Consider the following 23,065-nt stretch of genomic DNA (forward strand, 5'->3'; position numbering starts at 1 on the left):
GGACTGTCATCCTTGTCATTAAAAGCCTCCACTAAAAGCAATCAGTATCTGGTAATGGTGTAAAGCAAGCAGCTTTTCTGTGTATGGAAGCACCACTAATGGATTTTCTCTGTCAACATGCTACATATCTAGAAGACAATGATGGTGACTAGGGCAGGTTTATACTTAGATTAAACTTAAATTTATACCTCATGATCAGGAGTTGGGAGGAAAACTTTCTTTAACCATAACGTAATGTTTCCCCGTTTGACAATTTTAAATAAATATGGTTTCAGTGTTGCCTTATGGGTGAATAATGGGTTTAAGCAAACACATACACAAACTTAAGAGTAATATAAAATGAAACATAGTCAATTTTATTCAAATTCACAATATTTCAGGTTCTCTCTAGAACTAAATATTTTGTATAATATGTTTATTTAAGTGGGAATTTTCCAATATGTTTCTCTTCCAAAGTATTTTAGTAGAAACCAGAGTCTTGAGTAGCCCAGTTAGGAGCCTAGAATATAAAGGGAAGAGTTGTCAATAGAGCAAAAAACAGTAATTTCTGAAAACATTATTAAGGTGATATTTATATGTGATAATCTCTGTACACAGTAGACAATGAAACCTGAACTGATTGTAATAGTTGGTACTAGTTTGCCTCTTCATTTCTTCCTGGTTTGACTTCATTAACTCAAAGTTTTTTTATTAAATAATGTATGTTATTTATCATGTTATATGATTATATATTTAACACCTCTTTATTTGTAACCATGAGTTAATGAAATTAAACAGGAAGAAATGAAGAGGCAAACTAGTAATTATAATAAGATAGAACATCTAATTTTTTTCAGTTTCTTTGAATTTTATATAATAAAGTTCCTGCCCAGAAATTAAGAAATTAATACTAAGTATAAAATCTTAAAATCAACATTGACAGATCATACAACAATGGACATCTAAATTAGTATTCATCTCAAGCATGTCTACATGGTAATTATGTTTTACTATTCTTAAATCAGTCAAAACAGAAACAAAAAGTCAAGGTTCTTACCTCTGACCTACTATTCTGATTAAGCTTTTTCTCAATATTCATGGCCAGCATCTGGCTTCGAAAAGAAAGGCTTTTAGTCTTTTCAATCACTTGCTGATAGGGTGAGACTGCATTGTTACCCATAACCACATGGCCCTGAAATGAAACAGGAGGAAATATGGTCTTATGATATTTTAATGATAGTGTTCAAAAAGACATAAGCATGACAAAATAACACTGCAAGTATGAAATGTAAAATCAACATATAAATATTTCATACCTTTGCTAATGAAATTATATTAGGTTACTTATTCAGTAAAGCTAGTTAATAAGTTAAAAATACTTCTTTAGTCAGTATGGAATTTGAAAAACCTGATAAAAGGTCAAAGAAAGGGCAAGGATCAAAATAATTTTAAATTAAGTTTTAGTAACTGATATTCTGTATTTAACATAACATTTTATAATACATACCAATTTGGAGTCAATCTTGGCATCAAGCCTGGCATTTCTAATCAAATTGACAATCCATCTTTCAGCTTCTTCAGGAGTCATATTCAACTTATCTGCCAACATGCTAACAGAAGAGAGGAAAAACAGGCATGTTACCTGGGTGCTTAAGTACTATGTCTTGTACTTCATCACTACATGATAAAAAAAAATTGTAATATTAAATTCCACCCACATTTGTTTTGTTACAATTGGCTATTGGTAAGCTACTTGTAAAGCCTTCTCTGCTGAATCTAATTGTAAATGATCTCTCTCTCTTTGGGATTCCTTTTGAATTTATTGTCTACACCACTAAAATAACACCACACACTTGTCTTATATCAGTTATTTATGAACATGTATTATTTTGCAATCTCCTTAATAAGGACAGGGAAACTAGGACCACAGATTTGAAACTGAGATACAAACTAAAAGGTCATCCAGTCCAAACCTCTTATTTTAAAGATGGGGAAATTAAGTTCCAAATAGGTCAAGTGACTTGTTTAAGGGTCACACAGGAGATGGAATTGGCCTTAAGTTCAGGTCCCATGACACCCAATTTAGCACTTTCCACTGTGCCAGGGGGACTCAGTAACTGTTTGCTGCTTAGACTTACAGAAAAAGTGGGAATCTTTCTCAGTGACATGCAAACACCCCTAAAAATCCATCTACTAAAATGTTTTAAAAATGAGAAACATCATAATCTGATCATTATTTCATTTTGTACCACAATAAAAACTGTTGCAATGGGGTCAGCCTTTATCAGTAATCATACTAAACCATGATCAATACTAATGTCCCTGTGTATACTTTACTATAAAGCCTAGGAGTATTGATGCACACTGCTTTTCCCACACACGAATAATAAAATGGTTAATAATATAATAACACAGTAAGAAAGTAGACACCAGGCCTGAAAGGTGAACATATGATACTAGACATGTCAGGATATGTCCAGTGAATGCTGTCTACAAAGATGACAGTAGAATAATGTGTAATAAAGGTAAGCATCCTGAGACTACATGGTTTATTACAAACAGCAACACCTCAAGTCAAGTGTTATCCATGTCATGTGAAAAGCTCAGAAATCCATCCTCCCTCACCCACCCTTCATGTTAAATGGCTCTTCTAAGGGTTCTTGATTTCTAAGAGGATGTAGACAAGAAGGGACACATTGCCAAGGTGCATATGGAGTTGCAATCTGTAGCACTGGAAGGTGTAATAGGCTTCACTGACACAGCCTTTAAGAACACAGGATCATCACCACCACATTATGATGAAAAGACCTTAGTGAAGAATATTTACAAGGCACTAAATATTACAAAATTTATTCAAAATGCAAAATCAAAGCAAAGTAGAAAAATAGTCAAGTGACATAGAAAAACAAAATAAATTTAAGAGATCATCACTTTAAAGTTTTCCTTGAAAGCTGCTTAGATTTAAAATCTACTTTGAGGGGCAGCTAGGTGGTGCAGTGGAGAGAGCACTGGCCCTCTAGTCAGGGAGTACCTGAGTTCAAATCCAGCCTCAGACCAAACACTTGACACTTATTAGCTGTGTGACCCTGGGCAAGTCACTTAACCCCAATTGCCTAACACACAAACACACACACACACACACACACACACACAAATCTACTTTCACAACTAGCTCAAGAAGTGGTTAATTCAACTATAAAATTCTCTTGGATATATTACACTTATGACCCTTTTATTTCTTATGATTGGTTTTATTGAAAACATAGCTAACAAATCATGTTATAGTGACCAATTTGTGACAATTAAGTAATTCTCATGAATGTGAAGACATATTTCCACTTAATTCTCCTCATAATCTCTCTTTAGCTAAACTCCATCTCCCTCTAAAAAGCCACCAAAACAGGGAAGTATGTCATTTTACTTTAACAAACAGGCATTTTTCTGTCCAGGCATAATTCTTGCAGCTGGTGTTTCTTGTGGTTTTCTAATAAACTCCTTGCATTTCCTGCTGCCACTGGCTTATTTTTTAAGATTTACAAATCTCAATCTCCTATCAGCTTCCAGACAAGGCAAATGTCTAGGGTTTTTACCTGAAGCTCCTAAACTAAGTCAAGTTGCAACATTACCACCAAAGAAGAGACTCACAACTGATATCATTTTACCACTACATGTTAAAATATATTATTTCCCTTAAAAAACTAAGTTTCAAGTCTTAAAATCAATCAGGCTAGTGCAAAGTGATAAAGTAGACAAAACATTGTTAATCCAATATTCTTAAGGTTTATTGTCTGCTTTCCAAGGAATGGGAAACAATTCTCAAAATAGCTAGCACTTGTGTATATATGGTACACAAAATGACAGCATAGTATAATAAAGCCTTTGATATAATGTCTACATAAAAAAAAGAAACCATCCAAATATCTAACCATACTAGTAGGGGGACTTAAAATAACTAATCAGCATAATAATTTATTGTAAAGGATGTCTTAAAATGAAATATTAGTTTTAGTTGTTTTATTTATCAAAGTATTTTTAGGTTTTAAAAAATAAACATGAACCCACTCTCCTTAATTTATAAAGCATAGACTAAAATTTTATTATATTAGTCAACAGTGATCAGAATTTAGTGACAATACTAATTTTTAGAGGTTCTTAAAGACAAAATAAGTAATTTACCTATCATGGGAAAATAAACAATATGAATGAAAAAGACCAAATAGTCCTAAGTACAGTAGAAAATAAATCTAGGATGACATGATGCAGGAATTTGACACTAGCTAAATAAGAAAATGCAGGGAGTTACTTATACTCTGGCAAAGGTCAGACAATCTGTTTTCCGTGCCTATTTCTGGAATACCAAACTTAAAGAAGAGAAGTAACTTTAAAATGGTCTGAATTAGAGGCTAATGACTGTTTCTTCTCAATCTCTAATGAAGATCCAAGAAGAATTTAGATTTATATATACAAGGGAAATAACAACAGGGGGAATTGTTCTCAGGAGCACCTTATTTCACAGAATTATAGAATCTTAAAGAGTTCAAAGAGACCTCAGAGGTTATCCAGTACAAACAAAGAATCCTCCTCTACCCTGAAAGATGGTCATCCTAGTAGGCAAGTCTTTCTACATGAGGAGGCAGCTCATTCTACTTTAGGACAAGCTCTAGTTGTTAAGTTCTCCAAAATCTGTTTCTCTTTAACTTCCAACCACTGCTTCCGATTTCGGTCTCTCAGAACAAATCAAGTGTGTCCTTCATTTGACAATCTTCTAAATGTCTAAAGACAGCTATGACTAAGTCTTTTATTTTTTAGGTAAAACGTCTCTTGTTCCTTCAAGCAATATGCATGCATACATGTGTCACAAGCACGCTCACACACAAAGTGCACGACAATCCTGTGAGGTGGGTAGTATCCATTTACAGATGAGCAAACTAAGTGACTTGTCCAGGAAAAAGAAGGCATAGTCAGAACCATAGTTTAAACCCAGATTTCAGAAGTCTAAAATCTAAAATGTATGCTTCTTTCATTATACATACCCACTGCTTTTCAGATCCTGTTATGCTAATTTTTGTTTTTCCAATCATCCTGACTGTACTCATCTTAAACATGCTGCATTTCAATGCCCTTCTTTAAGACATAGTCATAGATACAATTCTACACATGTAGTCTGAATGGGGAAGAAATAGGTTTTGATTTACTTCAATGGATCAATTTCATGAGTGTGAGGCCTTCCTTCAACAAAGAATGCAGACTGAAACCTATCCATGCTCTCCTGTAAAACTGTAGGTGGCTGATCCATCTCTAGAATTCTCGACATTTTTGTGGATAACAGTGATGTAAAACAAGCTGTTTCTTGGTTATCCTTTGCTAATGCTCCATGGCTAGTTCACCCTTTCTGGTCAAACCTCTGATGACATCATTTACACCCTAGCATTAGTATAATTTTTGGTTGGTAATGTATTGGTGCTTAGTCACATTTACCATGTATCTCTCTTGCTATCTGGGTGACTCTTATTGTCTTCAGATTAGTATTCCATTACTAGTCATATAATATCGCTAGGAAAATATGTTGGTTAAAAAAAAAAATGGTTCTTACTACCTGTGTTACCCTAGGCAAGTCACTTAACCCCCCAACTGCCTCACCAAAAAGCAAAAGCAAAAAAAAGGTTCTTTATTTCAAAGGTATATGTGGCTGAAGTGTAGCAAGATTTTAATTTTCTCTAAATTTCTAATAACGAAACCTAAAATTCCCATTAACCTTGTTTTAGCTGCTGTCATACAGTTGACTAATATAGTATTTTCAGTCCACTAAGACTTAACACTAAGACTAAGGTCTGCATTCCAAAGAAAAGGGAAAAGGATATATTTGTACAAAAATACTTATAGTAGCTATTTTTGTGGTGGCAAAGAACTGGAAATGGAGAAGATGGCCATCAACTGGAGAACGGCTGAACAAGTTATAGCATATGAAAGTGATGGAATATTATTATACTATAAGAAATAACAGGAGGGTTTTAGAAAAACCTGGGAAGACTTACATGAACTGATGCAAAGTGAAGTGAGCAGAACCAGGGGAACACTGTACACAGTAACAGCAATACTATAAGGATGATCAACTATGAAAGACTTAGCTACTCTGATCAAGGCAATGATCCAAGGTAATTCCAAAGGACCCACGATGAAAAATGGTATCTACCTCCAGAGAGAGAACTGATGAACTGCATATTGAAGCATACTTAAAAAAAAAATTTCTTGCTTTTTTTGAGTGTGTATTCTTTTGCAACATGGTATATGGAAACGTTTTCCATGATTTCACATATACAATCGAAATCACACTGCCTGCCTCCTCAATGAGTGAGGGAGGGTGGGAAAGGAGAGAATTTGAAACTCAAAAATAAAAGTTAAAAGGGTTTGTTTTTTGTTTTACATATAATTGGGAAATAAAAATCTATTTTTAAAAAATCTGTAATCTGTTCTGAGTAGACTGAGAACCATGTACCACAACATTTTTACAGTTAAGAAGGGAAGGGGATAGAATGTCCTATAGTGGAATAGATACTGGATTTACAGTTACAAGATTTTAGTTTGAAGCTCTGCAACTTACTAATCATGTCTTTTAAGCAAGCCACCTAAGTCTCAGTTTCCATATCTGTAAAATAAAGGGGGTTAAATAGGTGATTTTTAAAAATCACCTTGTAGCTCTAATATTCTATGATTCTTGAACAAACAGAAGCATAGTTAGAAATGATTACTAGTTCAACCGATATCAAAGCAAAATTAAGGAATTCATGTCTACAAATCCTTCTACATATCCCTCAACCAATGTTCATTTAGTCTTCACTTGAAGATCTCTGGTAATGAGGAACTCTTAATGTACTTTTTCTTTGTAAAACAAATCTGCTAACTACCTATAAATCCTACCCATTAGTACTAGTTCTGTCTTCTGTGGCTAAGCAAAGTAAATCTAGTAATCCTTTCTAAGACTTCTTAAAATTAGAGAGCTATCTTTTTACCCTGCCTCCCCTCCTTCCTACCCTAGCAAGTTCTTAGTTCTGTCAACCAGTATATAGCAAAGTTTCTAGTAAACTTCTCACCCTTCTCTGGATATATTCCATTGCCTATGTCCTTCCTAATAAATGAAGTTTAGGTCAGAATAAAATACTACAGGCGTGAGTAAACAAGAAAGAATATGGTGGGAAGCAAGGCAGATTCTTGAAAAAATAAGATGTCTTACATTTATTATGATTTATCACTTTCAAAGAACTTTAATTATATATGTTATCTCACTTGAACTCTACAACCTTGTGAGCTAAGTATTATAATTCTCTTTTTATAAAGAGGAAATAGACCCAAAGAGGTTAAAGTGTGTTTAAGGTTATACAAGAAATTAATGGTAGAGCTGGGACTAAAACAATTCTTTTGCATTCTTATCTACTACTGATTCTGTGAAGGTCTCACCACTCTTGTCATTTTTATAAGTACTGAACTCTCCAACTAGTTGTTTAGGTACCAAGTAAGACTCCTACTTGCCATGAATAGAGGTAAAATTTAAATGCTAATAATTAAATTTTTAAAGCTAGGAAAGTGATTTAGTGGTATAAACAATGGATTTAGCATGAAAATGTAAGTTTGAATGTTCTTAATCTTATGATCTTAGTATACAGACACTAAGGAAAGGTAAAACAAAAATATTGTAGTTATTGTTTCAGAAAATACTTTCCCCACTCACACCAAATTCAAAATGCTTAATAAAAGGGAAAAATGAAAAATAACTTATCCTAGTTCATGCCTTAAAATCTTGCTTCCATGCAAAGAACTATCCTAAAATTTAAGTTGATTTCTGAAATTGTACTAATGGTGACACTGAAAAAATACTTTGATAGAATATATTCATTTAAAAGGCACAAAACAATCTATACTAAGCTAAAGTTTGGAAGAATTTCTTTAAACTTTTAGTTTCAATGAAATGAGCAGATAATGTGGAGGAATGCCAACATTGCACTTAGTTTTGATGAAATAGTATTTAATTATAAACATTTATGTTCAGTTTACCAATAGCTAAAATGTAGCAGAAAATATATCTAAACGCAGAATGCCTGCCAAAAACATCTAATTCATCCCAGACTCTTTTAAACTCCTGGTCAGATTACACTAAAATCGCAACCTTGCCTACAAATATGCTATATTAAGTATTATGAAAAGTGTTCATAAATTTTAAAATATGTATTTAAGATGTAATAGCTATCTTGCTCAGCAACCACAAAAGATAACTATTAACAAGCTACTTTTAAATCAACATCCATAGAAACCATAAATTCTGTGCAATCAAAAAAGCTGCAAAGCAGCTCCACCTTAGCTTAATTTATTTGAAGAAATTATTTCTTCAAGCTCAAAACAGAACTTTTACTGGGACTTTCAGGCACGTTATAAATACAGATGGTTTGATTTAAGAAAACCCAATACATGAAAAATAGAATGGGGGCAGCTAGGTGGTGCAGTGGATAGAGCACCAGCCCTGAAGTCAGGAGGACTTGAGTTCAAATCCGGCCTCAGACCAAACACTTGACATTTACTAGCTGTGTGACCTTGGGCAAGTCACTTAACCCTGATTGCCTCACTGAAAAACAAAAAACAAAAAACATAGAATGGAGCCGATTATCAATTCTCGAAGGATTTTTTTTCTATCCATACTTATGTAACCCTGGCCTATAATCCGCAGGTTAATAAATAGGGAAAAACAATAAATAAAATAATTACATGTTTCCCCCTGAAAAGATAAGGTTGACAAATGGAACAGCTGGCATCTAATAAAATGGCCCAATGTGCTGCACTTAATAGTTATCATTTCTGAAACAATCTGGCTTTCTATATCTCATCCATGAAAACTACTTGATTTTATCACTAGTAACACTACAGACTTAAACACTACATTTTGGAAACTAGAGGCTCTTGATTACATTGAACACTGTTAACAGTGATTGAGGCAATCTAAAAGGGGACCCTAAATAAGTGAAGTGTCCTTACATAAAACTGAAAGTGAAGAAATAAAAAAAGTGATACAGAGAAATGCTGAAATATGCATACTTTGTGAGATAAGGAGAAAAGCTCTTGCTGGATTCTCCATTATCTCAGAAACCAAAGAGGCAATTTAACACAATTAAGATCTTCAACAATACTTTATCTTTATCTAGAAATGCTTTTGAAAATTTTATTTAAAAAGAAAAGAAAAGAAAATTTTATTAACATTGTTAGTATGATTTTCATTTTGGATGTTTTATCTTCAGTACTCTGCACATAACAACTACTTAATAAACGTCTTGCTGAAATCCAAATTTACTCTGACTCACCAAATTTAATTTGTATATAGGACAATAAGGAATTTTAAGGAATACAAATATAAAAATAATCTAAATATCACTTAAAGTAGGCGTAACACACTAAGTTTAAAACTTAAATACAAAAGGAGCTGACAATTACACCTTTCTTAAGGAAAAAACTAACTCCAATAGGGACTTACTATCAATGTGTACTTAAGTATGTTTATGATAAACATTTAAATATCACTTTCATATTGTTATCTACAAATAAAACCTGTTACAAGTATTATTTTAGAACAGTCTTTAAATATCAGACACACACCAGTATCTGATAAACTATTCAGCTATATTAAATTTAATACTATTCACCATAGTAATCTTTTCTGGCAGATGTTGTACACTCCAGTGGTAAATCAATTTAAATCTTATCCTGCAAATCTACGGGCTGTATATAAACTGATAAAAATATTCTAAATATGCACTTTTCCAAAGATATGACTCCCATACATGTGTTCATAGATATTTAATAAAGAAATATGCTAATTCTGCATATATGTCAAACTTCAAATGGAAAATAATGCTTAATAAATTACCACTGGGCTTTAGAGTAATATAACACATATTTTACACTTGAAAGCATTTATGGAGAAAGGAAGGGAAGAGAAGAAATTCTTTCTTTTGCTTTTCCACAAATTAACGTAAGTGGATTAATGTGAACTACAGGAAAACGCTACTATAGTAGAAATTAAAATATTTGGAAAGAAATATAATTTAGTCACTTTATAATGCCATACTATAAGCTACATAAAGAACACGAAAAGCATGTCCTGTCCCATCTAGACATTGTATTTCCTATGAAGGCCATAAAAAGTCCCAATTACCTTAATTTTAGGTATAACTTTATTACTTTTAAATGGTTATTAATGCCCTCCAATTTTGACAGCCAGAGTGTACCCTTATGTTTTCTCCTTGAAAAAGACAGACATTTAGTCCACATGTTACAAACTTTGCCTAAACTACATTGGTGTATGAAAGTATATGGGATAACTAGAAGATTAAATAGTTCTATTATCTCAAGAAGGTTCTAAAACTACTTATTTTTTTTAATAGAGCAAAGACAAATTTTAATCTCTCAGAGATCACTATAAATTCCAAATCATTGGGGACTTCTAAAGAGAGGTTTTGTTACAATTAAGAAATCACAGGGAAGTCTTAATAATATTTCTATAACATTTTAAAACTATGAATCTGCCTTAAAATTTAAAAAAGAAAAAGAAAATCAGGGCAGTCATGGATTTAGTACCCTAGCAGCCACCTCAAAAAAACTGTATTCTGGAACCCCATTACCATTCTCATGGGGGATAACATATGCCATCTCTACATAGGTTTGTCCCAACAAAAACTTAACACCATAATCACTTCACTTCACCTTTCTTCCTCATATACCACTATTTCCATATGCCACTAGGGGGCTAAAATTCCAAGAACAATAATTTCAGGATACAGGCTTCCATCTTCCAACAACTGCCACTAATATAGCCAATGAAGGTAGTGACCTTAGAGATAGTATAGTCCAACTATCTCATTTTCCCCAGAGAAATGTAAAGGTTTGCTCAAAGTCACACAATAAAAGACAGCCAGGATTCTAAGCTAAGTCTTCTAGATTCTAATTCACTGCTTTTACTACTTGCCCGCTAAGGAAGAACTTCCCAAGAATAGTTTAGTTGTTTTAGTTGTATCTGACTCTTCATGATCCCATCTGGGGTTTTCTTGGCAAAGATACAAGAGTGGCTTGCCATTTCCTTCTCTAGCTCATTTTACATATGAGGAAACTGAGGCAAATGGTTGCGTGACTTGCCCAGAATCACATTAACTAAGAAGAGTTTGAGGCTGGATTTGAATTCAGGAAGATGAGTCTTCCTGACTCCAGGCCTGGCACTCTATGCACTGTGCCACCTAGCTGCCCTCCTGACAATTAGAGCTACACAAAGATGAAACAGTCTAACCTAGGCAAAGATTGAATGATCACTTAACAAGGACATAGTGAAGAGGATTCATATTTCATATAGAGTTTGGGTTTGTCTCTTCCAACTCCGAGATTCTATGATTCTTTAAAAGGATCAAACAAAGATATGCTACTAGTAAGTTAATATTGATTAATGGTACATATACATATATATATTATATATACACACACATACATACATATATAAACGTCTGTGTGAGTGTGTGTGTGTGTGTGTATGTATTTAAGCTGGGGAAAAGGTTAGAGATAATATCACCTTGTATGTGTTACAGTGGTTTAAGTTTTCAAAATTATTTCACATATATTATTCCCATTTGAGCCTCACAACCATCCCATGAGGTACGCAAGACATTATTACCTCTATTTTACAGAAGAAGAAACGAAGGACTAGGGAGATTGAGGACACTCGATTAAAATTATACTACAAATTGAGGAGATAAGGACAGTACCTAGGTTTTCTGATTATAGGTTATCTTAATGCAGAACACAGAGGACAAAAGCATGATGGATATAAGTACAGTTCTCTCAACACTGGTGAGAACAGAAGAGATGAAGTTCCAATCCAAGGACAAGAGCCAAACAACAGGAGGCTAGCCAGGAATGGAGAAAATTCCACCAGAGGAGAAGCCAAAAATTTAAGCTCTTCCTTAAGGCCTTCATTACAGGGCTTAGAAACAAATAAAAAACCATAGCAAGGAAAATTTAGTTTGTTATTCACCAGAGTTCTAGAAATGATACACCTATTGTTTCCTTCTATGGCTAATAAAATCACATTAGGCACACACAGTCATCTGCCAAGAGAAGCAGACTAGCCACCATTTAATTCAGTGGGCTACAGAATGAGTGAAACTAAGGATGTGAATTTAATCTCTACATGAGCCAGAAAAACTCAGGTCCAACTGCCAGAGACTACATCCCTAGCTTTTGACAGTTACCTTAATTAATGTGTGCTGCTGGTCACATGGGAAACCATTAAGCAAATATGAAAGGCCTATATAGAAGAAAATCCCACTTATAGAAATAAAAAATTAAAGAATATGCCAGACTGACAGCAAATATTAAAGTCAGATCTAAAAAAAAAAAATGCAACTGAGTATGGCAGCATTTGACTGTATAGGCATAGTAATCAGACTCTGTGGCCCAGACAGAACTAGTTAATAATCAAATACTAACAATATACCAATTAATTTGCAAATATTCAAACAGTTTAAAATGTTATACTATATTGTCAATGAGTCATCAATTCTTTCAGTAAAAAAAATTATTTCAACTTATATATAATATGATTATATATAAGAAATATAATTAGTGCATAATAAACTTCATACCTTTTTTGGCAAAAAGATAAATTTGGAAATGTCAATTCTATGATTCATATGTGAAAAATATAATAAACACTAATAACTGGAACGTCAGAAGATGTGATCTCATTAAATGAATTTCTGGCTAACTGGAACAGAAAAAGCTAAACAAAAACTTGTATTATTCCTGTTAGTGAACATCTAATATGCATTACTCCACATTTTTTATTTCAAAAAATACACAACAAATTAACCATATAAGATTTCTTAATAATAGAGAGCCTTGAAATACACTTATGGCCATCATTTCGAGCATAAATAATCATGCACAACTCAAGCAGAATCTATAGGACATTGGATTGAACCCATGGTTTCCAAGGAGCATGTTAGAACTGTGCCACTTTTGTTCCTGTGGGTAGGAGGGTGGGGAAGAGACAGCAAATATATCTCTAGATAAAAGGATTATATTTCTGAGGTTTTATTATAAATAGAAAACCCTCCTCTCTTCCAAACTTCTCTATTTCTATTGAAGGAATTACTATCCTTCCAATGTTTTAGGCTTACAATCTCAGCATCATCCTCTACTCTTCACTCTCCTACTCACTACATATCCAATCATTTGCCAAGTCTTGCCATTCTATCTTCGCACCACCTCTCACATCTGATCTCTTCTCTCTACTCAGAGCTACAAACCTTAGTTCTAGACACATCTACTCTTAATTATTGCCAAGTTTCCAAATTGATCTCCCTACTTCAACCCACCCCAGTACATCATATATACTGCTAACAAAGTAATTTTCCTTACGTTCAGAAATAACCACATGAATCCCTATTCAATCAAATCAAATGGCTTCCTATAAACTTATTTACCTTTTAAACCCCTCAACAAACTACTCCCAATCTTTCTAGCCTCGTTGGACCTCTCTCTCTCTCACATACACACACATACACACTTGTGTTTACATACGTATGTATCGCTATAGAATATGTACATTCTGATATATGTGCATGTATATAAACACACAGACATATACACACATTTTATTTAGTCACTTTATATTTATTCTGTATATTCATGTGTACTTGTGTCCTTTAGTAGAACATTGGCTTACTGTAAGCAGGGATCATCTCATTTTTTGTAGTTTTATCTAGTGCAGAGCTGGTCACATAGTAGGAGATTAATAAATATTCTTCTATTGATTGATGTTTCAATGAACGTTTAGATGAAAGAATACAAGCCAAGGTTTGCCTACCTTATGCTAATACACTGATGAATGCGACAGAAAGTCTCAAATATGAAGAGTCGAGCATTTTCAATGAAATCCTCAAGGCAAGCCACCAGGAAAAAGTCATTCACAAGAACCTTTCAATTCAAGAATGTAAAAAGAAAATGAATATACGGACAATAGTACATATTTAGGCATTATACTTTTATATTTACTTAAAATAATGTACATCCATTTTTCTCCAGATTCTACTATTCTTCAGTTTGCTCTTTCTCAGCTTCATAAAAATTCACATTCTCTAAAGCTATATGGTTCCTAAGTTTGTTTGCAATTTTTAATACAGTAAACATTGATAGAAATAACCCACAAAAGTTTTTGGGGTCCTCAATAAATTTTATAAGTGTATTGGGGTCCTGAGACCAAAAAGCTTGAGAACCGCTAGTATAAACATCGTAACTCAGTACTGCTAGAAAAATGGAAAGTGAGAAGGGGAGAGTAAAGAATTCAACACAAGGATCTGCAATAGTATGATAAAGTCTACTTAGACCACTACCTTTTGCAGAAAAAGTAGATTTTGTTCTAAATCCAGCCAGGATCATAAAAATCACCTATTAATATTTAAGCATCCATATACCTAACAATGAACAGTCAATACACAAATTTAACTTTTTATGGACTTAAAAAATTGCTTACAACATATTATTGGCACGAATATAGTATATTATTAGTAGACAGGGAAAAACCAAACCATATCTATAACACTGACAGTGAAGAGTGCTGTATATGGACCCACTGGATTTAAGTTTGAATTTTGGCAATGCCATTAACCTTAGGTGACCCTGTGTGATTAAAAGATCTCTAAAGTCCCTTCCGGGTCTGACTCTATATGGAGATCATCTCATCTCTAGGAATCATAATCTAATAACTCTGGTCCATTCTTGCTTCAGTACCACCCCAAGTCCTAAGTATTCTGCATATTTCCAAATCCAGTTTAACCAATCATAGATCTAAAGCAGGGCGGGACCTAAAACGCTAACTAATTAGTCCAATATCTAATTTTATAAGTGAGGAAACTGAGGTGCAAGGATACTAAGTAATGACTTGCCCAAGGACAAAGGTAGTGGCCAAGGCAGGATCTGTGCCAGGTCCTTATGCCTCACTGTAGTACTTTTCCCACTACACCATGTTGCTTTCAAATACCTACTCAAGTTTCTCTTTCCATTCTGTGGAAGGAAGATTTCAGAACACAGGACAGGGATCACTGCCTTTGTCAGTTTTCTTTAAGAAGTGTTAACTTTTTAAATCTTGATCAAAACGGACCTATGATCATAATTTAAACATTACATAACCCTACTGAAAATAATCAGTATGGACTAAGAGTAATTGGTTACTACAGGTTAAAGTTCAGACTTACCGATTCACATTCTCTTAACTTTTTCTGGGCACCATCAAAGTCAAAGTTAACATACAAGCATTCAACAAACTCTGTTATAGGATCTTTGTATGTGTAGGACTCCTGTAAAAATAAGTCAAAGAAATATCAGATCGAGTTAAAAACATAGTTACATAATATTAACATCCCTTGTTTTCTCCTCTCCCATTACTCATTCTGGTCAAATTTATTCAAGGCTTTCACTATTGCTTACAAATATGCCCAGATCTCCCTCACCCCTAAAATAAACCTTCCATTTTCCCATTCTCAAACCATTATTTTTGGTCTTTCTTTTTTATACCCAACTCCTGAAGAAAGCTGTCTATACTCTCTTCTTTCACTCTAGTCTTCTATTCACTAATTTACTCCCTTGTAATCTGATTTCTATCCTCAGGATTTAACAGAAACTGCTATCTCCAACATCACCAATTATTCCCTTTATGTCAATATCCAATAGCCTTAGCTCAGTCTTCAACTCTTCTTGATTTCTCAGCTGTGCCTGACACTACTGATCATCTCCTCCTGGATAATCTCTCCTCTACAGGTTTTCAAGATATTGATCTGTTGTGGCTTTCATCCTAGCTGTAAGACTGATATCTCAGTATGCCTTGCAAAATCATCATCTATTATAACCTTCCTTACCCACAGCCATCTCATTACACTCCTCTATAGGACATACCCCAGGGTCTATACTAGGCCCTCTCTTCTTCTCTCTTATGCCATCAGCTCCCAAGGATTCAAATTAAACTATCCTTTATACCCAGATGACTTCAAATCTACATATCCAGCTAGACCTCATCTTTCTTCTAAGCTTCAGTCATACATCTCAAATAGTCCAATGAACTAGATGTTTCATAGACATTTCAAATTTACTCATGTCCAAAGAGAATTCACTACCTTACCTGACACTTACTCCTAGCTTCCCCTTTTTCTGTGGAGAGCACAACTATTCTTCCAGTTACCCAGGTCTGCAATGTAGGTGTCATACTCAACTCTTTACTCTCACTCACTTCCCAAATCCACCTTGTCAATTCCATCCTCTTAACTTACAAGTCACAAGAACACTAGTCTAGCCCTAATCACCTCTCAATTATTATAGTAACCTTTTAATTGGTCCTCCTGAATCTTGTCTCTCCAATCCATTCTCCATAATAGTTATCAAATTATAATTCCTTGAAGAATAGGTCTGACTGGGGGCAGCTAGGTGGTGTGGTGGAGGACCTGAATTCAAATTAAGCCTCTGACACTTACCAGCCGTGTGACCCTGTGCAAGTCACTTAACCCTGATTGCCTTACTAAAAATAAAAACCAAAAGAATAGGTCTGACTGCATACCACTTTTCTGCTCAAGAAGCTGTCTTCATAATCTGGCTCCAACTAATCTTTGTAGATTAATTAAACACTAATTTCTCTGACTCCCTCTGTTTCAGACAAACTGGCTTTTGTACTATTCCCTTGTAAATGAAATTCTCTCATCTCCACTCCTTTTTTCCAGGATTTTCATCACACCTAGAATGCTTTCCCTCCTCACTTCTTTCTCTTGGAACCTCCACAACTCTTTTCAAAGTTTATATAAAGTGCAATTTCCTTCAAGAACCCTTTCTTGATTCTTGCTATTAGTATCCTGCTATCACTTCAAAAATATTTTGTATTTATTTACCTGTAATATGATGAAATTGCCCCAGTAAAATATAAGCTTCTTAAGGACAGTTACTGTCTCACGTTAAAATATATTAGCACAGTTCGTGGCAAATAATAGGAATTCAAATGTGTGCTGATTGATTGTCAACTGAGGTCAACTCGTTTTGTGGATAGTCCTATATCTACTGTCCCACACCCTTTAGAAAATTATAGAAGCATTTAAGGAGAAAAAAAAAAACCTTCTCAAAAGAGACCTGTTCTTACCTGCTGAATAACTTTGACTAGATCTTTTAATACCTGTCTTCGTTTTCGAACATCTTTGTTTGTTATGACTGCAGTAGTCAAATAGCGGAGAATATGTGGACACATAGTTTGAATTGCATTAAGATACCTAAAAAGGAAATTAAATTTCAATATTCTAGTATAAAATGATTCTAAATAAATTAAACTAATGAAGACTTTATTAAACATAATATCCAAAAGATAGCAAGTTTTCACTTAACTGGGATTCCAAATTGCACTATACCTGAATAATTACTATAACTGTAATTGGAGAAAGGTAATTTGAATATAGCTATTTAAAACAGAACATTAAACCTAAGTTTCAGAGAGGTAGGGGTATAAAGCACTGCTAATTGTACAAAGTCAATGCAGTTCAATATTCAATTCAAAGTAAAGTGCAAGGTAAAATTCAGGATTCTGGTGTTTTACAACGTGAGCAACCGAAATTTCACCTCAATGAATTATTGAGATCCCTTCCAAAATTCTGATTGTTTTTTCTTCTGGCCTTTATCTCAGGAAGGGAAGTGGTGAACGAACACAATGCCTATGTGAACCCTAAACCTGGGTGGTATTACGATTCTTGACGGTATTACGAAGTCTACAGCTAGTTTTAGAAGGGGGCTTGATAGCTAGATGCATGGGACCCAGAGAGTCCTACTTATTGCTATTTCTAACTGGATTTGTCACAAAATCTTATAGTAGAAACAACTCGTTCATATACAGAATTTCAAAGTAACATTTTGTTCTGCAAAAACAATTGTTTACTAAGTATTAAGTGCATCAGGATGTCAAAATAGCTATACTTTATCGGCTGTGAAAAACTATGAGTGAGTAACTATGTGATATACTATGTAACATTATCACCCGTGAAAATCTACTGTATCCTCATGTTTCCAATAAGAACACTACATGTTTGATGTGTGCATGGGCCATTTTGATAAAATATTTCCTTTAGAAAAATACACAGAAAATGGTTATCTTGAGTTGGTTTTTTTTGGGGGGGGAGGGGATAATTGTATCATAGAAGGAATAGAAGGAAGGGTGTACTTTATTCATTGTCCATAGTATTTTCCACTGTTCTGCTTTAAGAAATCTAAGGAAATTATCTGAGAACTATTAAGTCTTGCCTCAAGCAATGATTTCTTCCATACATAATTAGGTCTAGTAGCTCTTCCCTACTATATCTTTTTCAATGTCATCATCTGGTACATCAGGTAAAGAGGTAAAATACAAATGAAAGTTTTACTACATTGCCAAAGACACTAAGATATTGTTATAAAAAAAAAAGTTGGCACATTTGTTTCATTTTACACCCATTTATTGTCTTGCTAGTCTCACTTACAAAATGCTCAAGATAATCTGGCTGAATCTCACACCATATTCTTTACAGACTTATTTTCCTCAATTCCTCCTCTCTCTTTTGTGAGGTGATACTGTTCAAAATCTTCTGTCATCCTGCTTTCCAATATTTTGCAAATGAGCTTGTACTCAAGACATTATTATCCACTGTTGCCATATCACTCTGCCTGGCAGGAAGAATTAACATTTTGTTGGCAAAATCAACTAGAACGCTCTACTCTACTTGCAAGTACTGACTGGTGTTCGATGGCTAAACTTCTCCATAAATAAGTGATACTAAACATCATCCCTTTTATCTATTTCCATATTTCAGAGCTGACAACTTAAAACTCATCAGACTAGAGCTACTGTGGTCACACATAGTGCCTTCGTCACCATCATCTTTTTTTCTAATTTGCTATTTACTTTGAACTTTATTTCTCCAGTTTATGATCCAGCTATACAAAGATGGCTAATGCTAAAATAAATCCCACACTGTTATATAGTCAAGATAAAGACAATTTAATTTTCAAGAATCCATTCAGTACTCACTATTATTAGGGCTTTTTGATTGATTATCTTCTTAAAGAAAAAGTCAAACAATGTGAGGTTTTTGTATAGTCTAACAAGTTTATAGTGCAGGCTCTCATTGCCTTACACCTTGACTACTGAAATTGCCTATTGGTTGGCCTGCTTGCCCCAAGTCTCTCCTCACTCCAGTTCATCCTTCATTCAAAATGTCAAAGTGATCTTCCTAAAGCCCAGGACTAACCATGCCCAGGCCCCACTCAAAAGACTCCAGTGGCTCCAGGATCAAATATAAAAGCATGTTTTGCATTCAAAGCCCTTCACAGTCCTTCCACCCCTTTCCAGTCTTCTTACAGCATACACACTCCACTCCACCCCTCATGCTATGATCCAATGACAATGGCCTCCTCGATGCTCCTCAAACAAGACACTCCCTATCTCCTCACTTTGGGCAATTCTACTGCTTTTCTTCCATGTATGGAATATATTTAAACTACAATTATCTTTGAGGTGATCGGCTGATCACCTATTTCATTAAATCAATCACTCAGTGATAGAAGGGAACCTCAATATCTAGGCCAACAAATACACAAACACCCTGGACAAACAATCACCCAGGCTTCATTAGATCTCTCTCATAATGGGAATTCATTAACTTTGGAGGAGGCACATTCACATTTTTGAGAATTCTAATCTTTAGGAAGTTTCTCCTTATACCCAGCTAAAATTTGCCTCTTTGTAACTTATAACCAGTGTTCTAAGTTCAGCTATCAATGGTCATATAAAACAAGGTTAATACTTCTTCCACATGGCAAGCATTCAAATACTTATATTTATTAACATGTGCATCCCCCAAGTCCTCATTCTTTAGGCTAAATGTTTGTAGTTCATTCAAATGATCCTTAGATGCCATGGGTTCAAATTCCCACACTATCCCAATTATCTTTTTCTGGACATACTCCAGCAGTCTAGCTTATAAATGTCTTTACTGAAATATGGCATTCAAAACTTAAAACAACACTCAAAATGTAGTTTGGCTGGGGTAGAGCACATTTATTGGCTGTCCTCTGCTCAAGACACCATGTTTTTTACTAATGTAGACAAGAGTCATTAGCATTTTTTTCACATCACATCATGCTACTTCTAATTAAAACCTCAAATTTTTTCCACATAAAATATTATTTAGCTACAACTAGGTATCCTTTATTTGTGCTGTTGGTTTTTTTTTTAATTCAGGTGAAGAACTTTATATTTACCACTATGAAATCTCATCCTGTTTGATTTGGACTATTACCCTAGCCTGTCAAGACCTTTCAAAAAAAAAAAAAAAAAAGATGCTGAATCTGTCATCCTAAATATTACTTATCAGTTTTATTATCCACAATTTTCACAAGCATACCATTTAAATTACTGATTAAAATGTCAGATAATACAAGACTGAGAACAGAACTAGTGGGCACTAGTTGAACTATGGAACAGGGAAGCAGCAAACAAAACAAGAGAGAATCTCAGCCTCTGGGCTAGTGTTTCTAAAACGGATCTCAGAGCTGATGACACTAGCAGGAAGGAGAACAAATGAGACAAGTAAAAAGTCTCTGGAGCCAAACCATGAATAAAAAAGGTTGAAAAATTCAAGGAGTCTAGTTACCTGAGTAACTTTCTCTCTGTAAATAGTTTTGATGACTTTTTAAAAAATATAGTTTGAGGTTTGATGATGCTATGCTTTCATTTTCTCATATTGAGACTGTAGATCTTCTGTTCTTCCAAGTGAATTGAATTATTTGTCTATTTCTAAGACATATCACCTGGATAATTTGATTGGCTTAACAAAGGTATGACCGTATTATTTTCCTACTCGGTAAACTCCAAGGTCTCATTATTATTTCTAGGATCAAATATAAATTGCTCTGCTTAGTACTTGAAGCCCTTTACAACTTGGCTCCAATATTCCCTTCCGTTACATCCTTTTACACCCTTGGGGATCCACCAGAGAAAACACACCTGGGAGGAGCTAAGCTACTGGGCTCAGAACTCTTCAGGGATCATCTAAACTCCTCTTTGCCCAGCTATTTTCCTCCCTGCTGCCTGCTATTGTTTCATCTTTCAAACTGGACCTCTGAAACCATTCCTCAGAAAAGCTAAGCCATTCAGCTCTCCATTCTCTGGAACCATGCAGCCTCTTCTTCATTCAGGCATTTTATGCCTCCCAAACCTTTACCCCCACTTCCCTTACACACACACTCTCACTCACAAGCACACACCCCTATTGCTGAGGTTAAATCAACATTATCACTGCCTCCTGAATAGGCATGTCAAATGACTGCCCTATTTTCCTACCTAACATCTTTGAGACCCCCCCAACCACAACTTCCTTCTCCAGTCATCACATCACTATGCTACATGTATTGTCCTCCCCATATAAATATAAGTTCCTTGAGGGCAGAGACTCTCAATTTTGTGTCTCTATCCCCAGCAGTATGTATAGTTCTTGCCACATAGGAAGCACTTAATAAATGCTTTTCCTCAATTATTCATGCATTCATTCATAGGAAACCTACTACCTCATGAGGCAACCCATATCACTTTTGAAAAGGGCTTTAGGTTGAAAAGATTAATAAAAAAGATTATAGGATCCTAGGTTTAGAAATAGAAAGGCCCAACCAATGTAGTAAAACATGTATTTTGCAAACGAGGAAAACAAGGCTATGGCCAAAAGGAATTATTCAAGGGAATATAAGTAGGCAGTAGCATAGTATTTAAATTCATTTTCCTAATACCAAATTGAGGACACTTTCCAGGATACTTCACTCTGTCTTGGTATTAGGATCATACCATAGAAGGCTTTAATGCCAAGCTAAGGCGTTTGGACGTTATTTTCTAAATCCAAAAGCTGCCCACTTGGATTTAACATGATCTTATACAACTGTGTTACAGTTCATGCCAAATAAATTACAGTGAAAAAAAGTAATAATATGTACCTATTAACTAAAATCTGAATTTCTTTTCCTTCCATTGGCATAGCATAAGAGGAACCATGGCACTGTGTTACAAATGTATTCCCTTTCATAATGGCATTTAGTGACATGGTATCACCTCTAACTGCTAGTTGTATTAGTACCTTATACCTCCATCTTGATTATTACATTACATTTAGAGGTTCAAAAGTGTTCAAATGCATAAATCACTTTCATTTCATATGGAGAATAAATTGTGACAAAGATGTCAATATATGATGTAACCAACTTAAAGCTGCATTGTCATTCTACATATCCCTCAAGGAGGTGTGAAAATTATCTTTTCTGGGTCTTATGTTAAAAAACCTACTATTCTAAATTTTAAAAATGACCAATTTAACATATTCAGCTATGTTAAATTATATTGTTGTGCTATTAGAAATTAAAAGTAGAAGAAATGTAACACTTTCCCCATTATTATCTCTGGTATGAATTAGTAGTTATCTAGAAGTCAAAAATATTTACTGAATTGGAGGCAATGTCAATTTCAAAATATTTGAACACATCATACAGGTATCCCAGTTTACAGAACAGAAAAAATTCCAGTAACATTTTATGAGGAATTATCTACAAAGAAAACCTTAGTTTTACATTTCTATTATAAAATTGGAGGATGAACAGGAAAAAAAAATGAAGTGACTGACTCAAACTGAAATATTTGATGAATAAGGAGACAAAATGTCAGTCAGCCCTGTAGTAGGAAGAAGTCTTAGATTAATAGCCCATTAAAAGTTATAGCATGAATAAAAAGTTCACTTCTTTCTAGATCTTTCGTGACTATTTTCTCATAGGATTCATATCACTTTACAGATATTTCCCTAGAGCTCTGTTTTTTTTCTTCTATCATTTCTACGGGTATGATACCATATTTTATAACATCTATGAGATTTAGATGCTATACTATTCTTTGGCAGTAGATACTATAATCTCACATGCTCCAATATGAAAATTCCAAGTTCACAGTGCCAGGTTGTACAAAAAAAGA

General features: G+C 34.4%; 1 protein-coding gene across 1 annotated transcript in view; it reads right to left on the reverse strand.

Moving 5' to 3' along the window:
* Nucleotides 1-398: 398 nt before the first annotated feature.
* The window catches only part of EIF3E (eukaryotic translation initiation factor 3 subunit E), a 50,399-nt gene continuing 27,732 nt past the window's right edge, over nt 399-23,065 (reverse strand). The window contains exons 8-13 of the mRNA XM_027849989.1: nt 17,183-17,309; nt 15,261-15,362; nt 13,874-13,983; nt 1,487-1,589; nt 1,037-1,171; nt 399-499 (exon numbers count right to left, since the gene is read on the reverse strand). Of these exons, the coding sequence (XP_027705790.1) occupies nt 461-499; nt 1,037-1,171; nt 1,487-1,589; nt 13,874-13,983; nt 15,261-15,362; nt 17,183-17,309 (616 nt within the window). The 3' untranslated portion in view covers nt 399-460. The remainder of the gene's footprint in view (nt 500-1,036; nt 1,172-1,486; nt 1,590-13,873; nt 13,984-15,260; nt 15,363-17,182; nt 17,310-23,065) is intronic.

Source organism: Vombatus ursinus, unplaced genomic scaffold (genome assembly GCF_900497805.2).
Source record: "Vombatus ursinus unplaced genomic scaffold, bare-nosed wombat genome assembly UNPS02008961.1, whole genome shotgun sequence".
Taxonomy (NCBI): domain Eukaryota; kingdom Metazoa; phylum Chordata; class Mammalia; order Diprotodontia; family Vombatidae; genus Vombatus; species Vombatus ursinus.